At 37.5% G+C, this 12,171-nt stretch overlaps 1 protein-coding gene across 3 annotated transcripts in view; it reads left to right on the forward strand.

Moving 5' to 3' along the window:
• phf14 (PHD finger protein 14) overlaps positions 1 to 12,171 on the forward strand; it is an 87,925-nt gene that overhangs the window by 860 nt on the left and 74,894 nt on the right. For all 3 annotated transcript variants that reach the window (XM_058753927.1, XM_058753928.1, XM_058753929.1), the window contains exons 2-4: positions 34 to 144; positions 4,835 to 5,475; positions 6,902 to 7,043. In XM_058753927.1, the coding sequence (XP_058609910.1) occupies positions 34 to 144; positions 4,835 to 5,475; positions 6,902 to 7,043 (894 nt within the window). The remainder of the gene's footprint in view (positions 1 to 33; positions 145 to 4,834; positions 5,476 to 6,901; positions 7,044 to 12,171) is intronic.

Raw genomic sequence — 12,171 nt, forward strand, 5'->3', positions numbered from 1 at the left:
AGTCTCAATGGGAAGTGTTATTTCTTTATCTAGTGGACCGGGGGTCGAAGCGGCGGCAAGTGAAGCCTTTGGCTGACTCCTTGCTGGATGCTCTGGATTACGACAGCTCAGATGACAGTGATTTTGAAGTTGGAGATGCGTCAGGTAAAAAAAAAAAAATCTCAAAACTCATTCTTGTCACATCGATGTGAGTGGTTCGTATAGGGAGAATGTGAAAAAAAAATGGTACTGTGGATCTGTAAAATAATGACAAGGGGTGATGGCAAGTCTCATACAGTTGAAATATTCAAAACATAACTGATGGTTACATTTATATTTATATTTATACTGCAGCTGGCCATTTTAGACTTGGCCCCTGCATAGGTTTTCTCACCTGTCATGAAAACAGCTGCTGAGGTGGAGATGAGACCTTCATCACTTCCTGCGTCACTGTTTTTCCCCTGCTTGTTGATTAGACCTCCTGCAATGCATTACTAACACTGGAGTCACACAGGCAATGGCTCCATATCACCATGACAGACGGAGGTTAACGCAAAGCTATCCCATCAAGCTGCTGTCAACAAAAGTGCAGAAATATCTGCAACCTGATAATGAAATTCTAACACTTTGACCCCTTTGGGTCTTGAAGTTTTCCTGCATATAGAAGTTTCTGGTCAGAAATAAAATGCAGTGTCAAATTATTCTGATCTGACAATATATCATTGTTAATGTTATAGGCTGTATACAATTATACAAATATATTAATTACCAGCCACGCTTTCATAGTTCATGGTGGTGTTAAATACATATTAAATGCATGGTGCTTCACATTTCATGAAGCTTTCTGTTAATGTTACATGGAAGGATGTGTTTTCATGTTTATCCAATCACTCAGATTGATTATTGCTCAGATCAACATTTTCAAGATTAATTTGCAATTCAACATGTAGCATCTATCTTTACATAACAAAATGTAGTGCATATATATATATATATATATATATATATATATATATATATATATATATATATATATATATATATAATGTTTTTTTTTTTTTTGCAAAAACAGATAATTCGTTTTTTTTTTGTTGGTTTTTTTTTTTCAAAAAACATGTTTTTTATGTTATCGTTAGGAATGCTCCGATCGATCGGTATTGGCCAATAATCACATTTTATGACTCGATTGGTGCTCATACATTTGGCCGATCTCACGTACCGATCGCAATTTGATGATGTCAACGCGTGACGACGTATATGATGCGTGGGGGCATATGCTGCAAGTCATCGCCGGTGTGGAAATGCTATGACGTTTCGAGAAACAATGAAAAATTCGCTGTATGTTTTGCATGATGATATGATGAATGGATGGTTCATTTTTAACAGCAGATTCAGTGACCTTGGAGCTGATCTGCGCATCACTGCACACGTCTGCGCAGGCTTTACGGCTCCACGGGCTACGGAGCTGATCTTTAAAAATATCATATAAAAATGTTCACTCTATGAACATTTATTTATAAAACAAAATATATTTTTTGGCCATATTAGCCTACTCAATAGCATTAACTGAGGCTTTACTCCTTTTAAAGGGGTGGTTTACTGCAATTTCACTTTTTTCATTTTAAATAGTGTGTAATGTTGCTGTTGGTGCATGAACAGTATCTGCAAAGTTGCTGCGCTGAAAGTTCAACGTAAGTGGAGATATCGTCTTTTAAAAATCAGGAAGTTTAATGCCTACAAAAACGACTCATACGGGACTACAACGAGATACTTCCCGGGTTGCATACGTAAAAAACCCATCAATTTGCATCAACCCCTCCCTCCGGAACATGCCAAAGAGGGGGCAAGGCCATGTTCTGCAGCTTTGTCGAAGAGGAAGAGTTATAGTGGAGAGTTGTAGCCATGCCGTCGAAACGGTGTTATTTTCACCCAGCTGTCAGGTCTTCTGTGTTCGGGCCTCCTACGGACGCAGTAGTTCGTCAACAATGGTTAAAATTTATGTTTGATTGTTCCTGACAATTACAATCCTAATTTAGCTCTCTGTGCTGCGCATTTTACGGAAGACAGCTTCCAGAATCGACACGAGTTCAATGCCGGATTCACACAGAAACTATTACTAAAACATGGAGCAGTTCCAACGTTAAAACCAGAGGCAGCAGTTGTTGGGCCACAACCTGTAAGTAAGATTTCATCATTTTAAATGTATTTGCATGTATAATTTCAGATGTAATGTTTTAGTTTTATCAAGGACATAAACAAATGCCAACGCTGGCTTTAGTAGCCAGTTAGTTAAATGATGTTTCGTGTGTCTATGACAAACGCGTACAAACATTTTGGACCCGAATTTGTAATTATGTACTAATTTTGTAAATGTATTTTCCATGTATACTTTATGACGTAATTTTTCACGTAAACACAAGCCAACGCTGTTTGGTTTTAGTAGCCAGTTAGTTCGATGCTATTTTGTGTGTATAAGACAAACGTATACAAACTTCAAAAAATTATATGTAATCACAACAGCAAACTTCCATTCAGAAACATTTGTAAGAGCCGTGCTTGCGGAAGTTCTGCTTGACTCTCTTCATTACTGCTTTCTGAGTCTGATTCTGGCTCAAACTGATACGGCAATATTGACACCATTATTTACATTTGACCGGAGCACATGCAACTGTCGCCCGTAAAGGTAATGGGCCTGAAGTTTCCGGACAATGTGCAGTACGCAGTTTAGCCAATCACAACACACCGGCCCAAATAACCAATCTGAGCCCATTGCCTGTTTCTGAGGGAGTGGTTTCATAGAATCAGGAAGTCAACCGGTCGTTCAAGTGACCGAGGAGAAAGCGGCTTACAATAAAGGTGAAATATATGAAAAATAATTTTTTTAACAAATGAAACACGAAGACATGTTATATTGCACCCCATAAACACAATCAAGCAAAGAAAAAAAGCAGTAAACCACCCTTTTAAACTTTATCTGGATTGTCACCGTTTCTGTCACTGCAACTTCCCGATCAGACGAACACACACACACACACACAATTGAAATAATCGTCAGCCTAATGAAAAAATGTAGTTAATATTGCATAATTTATGATTTATTTTATCCACCCGCGACCCACCCGCAAATAATCAGAAGCATTTTTTTATTACTTGACCCACGGATTATCCGCAGCGCCCGTGGACAACCGTGATCAAACTAGGCCTACTCCTTTTTGTTCTTTCAGTAGTTTAAATGTTTCAATTTCTTTTTTCCTCTTCAGTCTTCTATTGGACCGTATTAAACCTTATGAGTTACATCAGACTTCTCCATATTGGAGTTTAAATGTTTCTATTTATTTTGTTCTCTCTCTAACATTGGATAATCAAAACGTTCTCATCTTGAGCAGAAAAGAAAGATAACAGTTTCAAAGTTTAAATTCCAACCTAGCCATCTAACAACAATTTTAAATATTTATATAGGCTATATATAAATGTTCTTAGCCTACAGATTAATAATGCTAAATGTAGATCAGAAACATCTTGTTACATCTGGTTTGAGTCGTAGGTTATAGATAAATAGGTAGTAAGAAAAATAACTATATTTGCAGCATTGCTTTTTTTTTTTTTTCTGCTGTATTTTAGTGAAAGTAATCTATAATTTTGCCTCTCACCGTGTTTCTGTTCTTGTTAAAATAACCGCAGCAGCTCCTGAACTTGGCGCCGGAGTGCGTCCAGAGAGGGAGAGAGAAAGTGCACAGAGCTGAAAGGGCTTGATTAAAGCGCGTTTAGCTTTAGATAAAAATACTAGAGGATATAGCGCTGAAAGATATTTACCATAAACGACCCTGAGCGTTTGTGATCCGCTCTGCTGTTTTGATGCGCTAATCACTTAAAATGGTGCTGCTGTTACGGCTCGCGGTCCGGATGGATGCCGGGGTGCGGATGCACTTATAGAAGTATTTAAGGATAAAAGGCTCGAGTTGCTTTTAAAATATTCACAAGTCCTTTTCCTCGAGTCGAGTAAAGTCTGGAGTCATTTCAGGTCAAGTCAAGTCTGAACTGAAGGCTATAAAAATGCGACTCGAGTGCCCATCTCTGCCTTGGGTTGCATCAGACACATTTTGTTTGCATTTATTTTTGTTATATTAAGTATCCTGATATACATAATGTTATGCATAAACACCATTTTAAAGGAATATTAAAATGTTCACTGTATAAGGAATAATTTTTTTGATTATTTATATAACATTATTACATATGTTATATAAAGCTTGAAGCATCGGTATCGGCCGATCACCATGACAAGAAATCAGTACTTGGTATCGGCTGCAAAAATCCTGATCGGAGCATCCCTAGTTATCGTGTTTTATTGTGTTAGTTAGCTGTATTTATTAGTTATTTTTTACCTAATCAAAATAACCCGACTGCAGTTTAATTAAAATGCATTAATTAAAATGATTCCTTTACAACAAATAACATTTTAATGAACAAAATTTAAAGCTGTGACAGATTTAAAAAAAGTATTCTTTATCCATTTTAACTGTTACTTCAAAGACTATTACAACATTCTCTTCCAGTTTCATTCTACATCAGCTAGCTATGATGCTTATGATGTATTAAAATAATAAAATTAATTTAATTGTAAGAATGTTAAAAACCTTTGGATTTTTGTTTTTATTTGACCTTGTAAAAAATACCTTTCATTTTAAATCATTTATAAATTGTTTATCCATTGTACATGAAACACTTAAAGTGAAGCTTGCTGTCAGAAGAATCTTTTTTTTTTTTTTTTTTGCATCACATCTGAAGTATGTTGTATTCCGCCCAAAAAACAAAAAGGACACTGCTAATGTAATCTCACATACTTGTATATCAGGTTCAGAGGGCACTGGCAACGGGAGTGATGAAGAGGGTTCAAAGGACAGCGCTGCGGGCTCTGAGAGCGACTCTGACGCTGTTGGCTCTGCCGATGAAGAGGGAATAGAAGACGAAGAGGCCAAAGAATTGAATGAAGACACTGAAGAAGAGGAGAAAGCCAAGGAGCAGTCTCTTTCCGAGGAGACCAACAGCAAAGAAGCAGGGGGAACCTCCAAGAATCGCAAAAAAGGAGAAAAATCCTCAGATACAGAAACAAATGGTACTGGCACCGCAGAGGAAAGCTCAGCGGAGCCGAAAAAATGGAACCTACGGCGGAACCGGCCCATGTTGGACTTCACTACGATGGAAGAGCTACACGAAATGGATGATTATGACAGTGAGGATGACAATGACTGGAGGCCCACACAAGGAAAAAAGAAAGGCAAGGCATCATCTGGGAAGGAGAAAGAAGGGAGTGAGGAAGAGGAAGATGGCGGTAGTGATGAAGAGGACAATGAGGACGATGAGAACGAGACCAGTAGTAGTGACAGTGAGGAAGAAGGGAAGAAATCAAAAAGGAAAGCAGGCAAAAGCACAGGGGCGTTTGATGAGGAGGAGACCAATGACAGCCACAGCACATCACATGGGAAGGGCAATGAGGTAAAATCTCCTCTGATATTGCATTACTGTTTAAGGCCTGGTTTCACAGACAGGGTTTAGACTAAGCCAGGATTAGGCCGTAGTTCAGTTAGGACATTTAAGCAATTTTCATTCACGTGCCTTAGGAAAAACATTACTGATGTGCATCTTGAGACAAAACAAAGGCACTGATATTTTTAAAGATCAATCAGTGCAAGTTTCTTTCAGCTGAAACAGTTCAGAATTACATTTTAGTCTGGGACTAGACTTAAGCCTTGTCTGAAACCGAGGGTACATGTTTAGCATCAATAAGAAATGTTTTTGAAAGGAATTAATATTTTTATTCAGCAAAGATGCATTAACTCGATTAAAAGTGACAGTAAAGACTTTACAATGTTACACAAAATATTAATCATTAGGCGCGTTCAACTTGAAGCAGTGCTGCGCCGAATGATCACTGTGTGACATCAAAGTACCGCGAGAGCAGATGGATCCTTATGCTTTCGAATCGCCATCGCGGTACTTTGATGTCATACACTGACCATTCTGCACAGCGCCGCTTCAAGTCGAACGCGCCTAATGATTTCTGAAGGATCATGTGACACTGAAGACTAGAGTAATGGCTTTGATATCACAGGGATACAGGGATTTACATTTTAAAATATATAAAAATAGAAATTAGTTATTTTAAATTGCAATAATGTGCCATAATATTACTGTTTTTAATGTATTTTTGATCAAATAAATGTTTGTGACCATAAGAGACTTGACATACTTTTAGAATCATTGAAGAATCTTACAGCCCTAAACTTTTGAATGGTAGTGTATGTAAAGATCAACACCTTATTAATTTAACTCATTCATACTCAAAACACAAAAATGTTCAATTTAATTACTTTCTACACACTTTATGGGCTTTATTTTATGTATCTATCAAAGATATTTTGTGGGAGTCTTCCAAGGATTTTCTCATTTTTGTTTGTTCAAACACCGTGTGTGCCCTATTTTTCACAATGAATGCAGATAAAATCAAAAAGCTGATCTATCTACTTGTTTAAATTTGTCCAAAAGTTCAGTAGTATGGAATCGACTTGAATTCTCAAATGCAAATGTATTATTGTGCATTTAGGAATACACAAGCAATCAGATAATCCAGTCATTGGCTCACGTGCCATCAGATTGTTGATACAAAAGAGCAATCCTTGTGAATGGGCTTATCTGAGAACTTCAGTTTATAGGATTGGCTAATCTTCCAATCTCAGAGGTGGAATTAGAGCAGAAGCTTTTGAGTGGCTTTACTTTTTTGTCTCAGGTTTTTTCCACACTGGTCCATTTCCGTTTGTTTTTTCAGAGGAAGATATTTGGACGGTGGTAGTGGACACTAGTCCTATCAGTTGTAACATCCCTTACTAGAGTTGGATTGCTAAGTTATCCATTGCTTCCTCAGGACTCTCTGTTGGAACGTCCCCAGACCTGGAGCTCCCAGAGGATGGAGCATATCCTTATCTGCTGCGTGTGTCTGGGAGACAACAGCGAAGATGCGGATGAGATCATCCAGTGTGACAACTGTGGCGTGACCGTGCATGAAGGTAAAATCCCAAACTCTGCAGCCTGCTGCCGAAAACTCAACTCAAATATTGATCTCAAATGTTTGCACAAAGTTTTGAAAAATGGGTTTTAGAATATGTTTAAATATTCAGTTCCTCCTTTCCCATCGCAAATCTCTAACTTGAACAAAAAAATCTTAAAGGTGCACTCACATTTTGCTAATATTTTGCTAAGTTTTACATATAGAAATATGATGAACTATGATGTATACACACATGATAAGAATACATGAGTCATATCAGTCTTCTAAACAAAGCTCACTTTATATCAAATAATTAGCCGTGTTATGCAAGTTATGCACATCATGCAACCGAGATACTACTAATAATAAGAATGCACCTTGTTTACATTAGAAGGTACTCTTAAGATTACATTTTAGGTGGTTATTTTTCACTTAGATAACAATAAAATCTCAAGCAATAATTCTGTTTCTTGTTTGTTGTGAAACTCATCTCATCGTATGCTATACACTCGCCGTGCGCCTGTACACTAGATTGCATTGTCAAACAAGCGTGAGGAGAATAAACACAGAACGGAGAGTGATCTTCATCATCCCACATTATTAGCTCATTGTGACTCTGACTTGTTGGAAACAAAAATCAATTACGCTTTAAACTGTCTTTTAGCGGCGGCCATCTCATTCAGACAGGCTCGCTTAACACCAGCCAGGCTGGCTGGATCAATGTGTCACCACTAATTTTCAATTACTCACTGATTTATTTCTTTAATTATTTATTTACTGCTTGTTTTTGTGCTGATGTTCTGTTGATTTGCAGAAGCCTCACAGGTAGCTCTACACGGGGAAAAAAGAAAAAGAAAAAGAGTAGTAGAAGCCTGTTCTGCTTGAATACGTTGAGATTCAGTTTTGTGCACAGATTTTTAGATATGATTGGAAATAACCTTCAAAATAAATCAGCTAATTAAAAACATTTTGCTGCTTATGTGATCTCAAGATATGCTTTAAATATACTTATGAATATCCGTAGATGAGTAGTTCACATTAAATCAATAATTCACATTTGAAATTGATATGATAGTTTTATATGGTTTGGTGTAGTGCCAAAAGATGAGGATTGTTCAGAGTAAATCAAAAGGTTGCTGGTTCAAACCCCCTTAGGAACAACAGTCACTGTTGTGCCCTTGAGCAACATGCTTAATCTCAAGAGGGATTGTCTTTGTAACAAGTAAGTCACTTTGGATTAAAGCATCTGTTAAATGACTACTTATTTACCTGCTTGCTTATCAGATTTCATCTGGTGCGGACGCATTAGTTAATTACGTCTTCAGAGCATGGGCCTGTTCATCCTTTCAGCTCAGCACATAGTAATGAGTGGTTTAAGAGGTGGAAAACAAAGAATATATGCACTCAATTTACTAAACCATGCATTAGGTTCGCCTGTACGCATTGTAATAGTACTGTACTTTATGCCACAGCATATGTTCAACCCCCTAGTTGATTCTTAATGAATGTCTCTGTGGATCCTAGAAGGGTAAATCTGCTGATATTCACCTCAAATTCAAAGGGAAAATCAAGAGTTAGATTTTATACAAAGAGAATAGTTTTTAGAACCATTAAGATTCAGCACAAAATTGTCGTTGCTATTGTGGAAAAAAGAGTGTTGCAATGTAATGAAAATCATCCTGATTTCATTAAACCAATGCTTTTTATGCAAAATATAATGTACCATTGAAAAGTTTGGGGTTGGTATTTTTAAAATATTTTTTAAATGTCTCTTATGCTCACCAGGGCTTTATTTGACCAAATAGGGTAAAATAGTAATAATGTAGGATATTATTGACATGTGAAACATCGGAATAATATTTTAATATATTTTAATAAATATTATGAAGTTAAATGTTTTATATTTTAAAATGTAATGTATTCCTATAATGGCAAAGCTGAATTTTCTTCGGTTTCACGTGATCCTTCAGAAATAATTCTAATAACAATAAATATTTCTTATCTTTATAAATGTTGAAAGCAGCTGCTAAAGATTTTTTTTAAGAATAGAAAGTTAAAACTAATAGCATTTATTTGCAAATGGGAGGGGGGGAGGGGGTGTTCACATACAATTCATCCACAAAAGTTATGGAGCATGAGCAATGGCATTTCGACTGAACTGTTTGTATCAAGCAATTCTGTAGTTTTTCAACTGAAAAAAAAAAAAAAAAAGTGTAATTCTAGGAGCCATTTGGTTGGGTCATTTTTAGTCTGAAGCTGTCAGTGGTGTTATCCAAGTCAAATAAGCTGCACTTTCAAACTGATAGCTTGTCTGAGTTAGAAAATGGTTAAATCAGTCACTGGCTCTGCCATCCTGGTTAGATGACACGTATACAACAGCAGTGAGGGATCTTTCCAAACACACACACACACACACTCACTTACTCACTCACTCCTCCCCCTTTAGTGTCAGCTCACTGAAACAAGCCACTTCATAAACTAGCGCCACTGAATCAGAGGGCAACCTTGAAGCATCCAGGAGTCCTTTACTGTGCCAAGAGCAGTGTTGCAGTGTCAGCTCTCAGAACCCCACACTTCTCAGATTCATAGACACACGAAGTCTCTCGCTCTCCTTCAGGAGTGGAATAGAAAGTATAAAATGTGGTGAGGTCTATAGAGGAGTGCAGAATCTGTTCTGTTGCTTCATGATCTGTTTGAGTCCTCTCACTCTCTTCTTCTCACTTTCTCTGTCCTACTGTGGGAATAATTGAGGGCTTTTAAAAGTAGCATGATTAATACTTCACATCATGGTACCACTGATTTAATAGTAACGAAGTATATCACGCTGTAGCTGCTTTGAATAATTTAGTAGTAAAAATAACTTTAAAAAAAATTCTAATAGTATTTCATAAGAAAGATATTAATTTGGATTCAGAAGAATTTGGTATAATGGTACAGAATTTGGATTTTTTATTATTATATTTTATGTACGCTAATTATAAGCAAAAGTACAAAAACAACTGCTTCAAATTGTGCAACAATGATCAACTTTCAAAGTTGGTGAATTCTTGCACAGAATTTTGAATAAAATGTGTTTCTAAAATAAAATTACTACTTTCATAGTTAACAAAGCTGTCTGTGTTGGAAACGAAAGTTTTAAAATGCAGTTTTGCTCTTAAGGGGGTGGTTGACTTTTTTTCTAGGCTTGATTGTGTTTGTGGGGTGCAGTCTAACATGTGTTAATGCTTCGTTTGCTTAAAAAAATGCATTATTTTTCACATAATTTACCTTTATTCTACACCGCTCTGTCCCTTCTCCTCTAAACGTGCTGATCTTTTCCTGCTTTTATGAAGCCCCTTCATCAGAAATACACAATGGGCTCAGATTGGTTAGCTGGCCCAATGTGTTGTGACTGGCTAAACCGCCTCTAGTGCGCGTCTGAACTAGGCTTGCAACTTGTGAATCCATTAGAATGGTTAGAAGACAGAATCGCGATTCATAAATGAATAGATTTTTACGTGCACCTGTAGTTTTATCTTCCTCTTTTCTAAAGCAGCGCAGCACGGCCTCGCCCCCTTTGCTGCATGTTCCTGGTGCTGGGGTTTATGTAAAATTTTGGGTTCTTGACGTAACAGACCCGGGAAGTAACTCGTTGTAGTCTCTTACCAGCTGTTTTTGTAGGCATTAAACTGGCAGAATTTTAAAAGACGATATCTCCGTTTGCATTGAACTTTCAGCTTCGTAACTTTGCAGATGTTGTTTATGCTCAACTTTTAACTAACGTTAAAAAGGTGAAATCGCAATCAGTCACCCCTTTAAAATGGTAAAGCAGAATCTCTACCTCTTTATTTAATGAATTAATGAATTAATTTTTAATTTTTTTTTTAACCACTGTTTACAGCCCAGCCTTTGACAAGTTTTTAGCTCAAATATTGTCAAAGATTGTGAATGTAAATTGATTGTAATACTTTGAAGGTGGCAATAATAGTGAAGTAGGTAATACATTATTGTGATTCTTGCCATTTTCTAGGTGTAATCTTACATCCTGCTTTTGGTAATTTGGTGAGTGTTTGATTCAATACTGTGCTTTATATATAGGTTAGATTATAGGATAGGTCAGCCAAAAAAAAAAAAAATTTTCATAAATCTTACACCCTCATGTCGTTCCAAACCTGTATGGCTTTTCTTTGCTACACAGATATTTTGTACAATGATGGCAACCAAATGTGATGTTTTATGACCATTGACCTCCATTGTATGTATCTCTTGTGTTCTACAGAAGAATGAAAAAAGTTTTTTTTTTTGGCTGAACCATAGTCACTAGTCTAACTCTGTAATAGAGTTACATTTATTTGAACTGATCCAATATTCACTTGAATGATATTTTCCTATAGATTACATCAGGACAGAGAACGGCAGCAGCTTCCAAGGGGTTGGACAGCTGTTTCAGAGCAAAATTCTTGACCTGGGCCAGTCGCTTGCCACCTGCTAATACCATCTGCTCCATGGTACCACTATTCCCAGTGGGAGAGGGCATGATTGGTCCAGGAGGTGAGGCGGCCCTCATGGCTGACTATGCCACAAATGCTCGCTTGATATTTGTGCACTAGTTTGAAAAGGTGACCTTTAGACAAGTGCCACTGAATAAGGTGCGGTTTCTGTAGTGCTCTTCACATGCAGACAAAAGACCCGCAGGTAGTTTGCTGTCCCAGCCCGGCGATCAGCTGCTGTTTCTTCACGTCAGCTATTTTGGGTCAGGCTGCTTCCGCGAAAGCCATAGAGCTTTTGAAAAGCATTGAAAAGAGTCTGTTTTCGGCAGCCTGGTGCAGTAAGAAATGGGATGTCACGTCTCAAACTGCGGGGTGCATGGGTGGCTGCTGAAACAAAGGATTTAGATTCTAATCTGCCTATTTACCGAGAGAAAGTTCAAGTGGCAGTTTTGCTTAACGTTGCAGTATTTGGATAACTCCACTAGGCAGCGAGATTTGGAAATGTTCTTGGGAAGGAGCCAGGAAAAGTGGAATGATAAAGTAATGGAGCAAAGGGGCCACAAGAACAGCACCGAAGATAAGAGACAAGCTGTCATCCTTAGATGCGCGCAAGTGTCTCGCAGCTTGACTCTGAAGCTCAGCAGTCTGTGGAGGCTCTGACCTCGCATATGGCCTCGC

This window comes from Onychostoma macrolepis, chromosome 19, assembly GCF_012432095.1.
Source record: "Onychostoma macrolepis isolate SWU-2019 chromosome 19, ASM1243209v1, whole genome shotgun sequence".
NCBI lineage: Eukaryota > Metazoa > Chordata > Actinopteri > Cypriniformes > Cyprinidae > Onychostoma > Onychostoma macrolepis.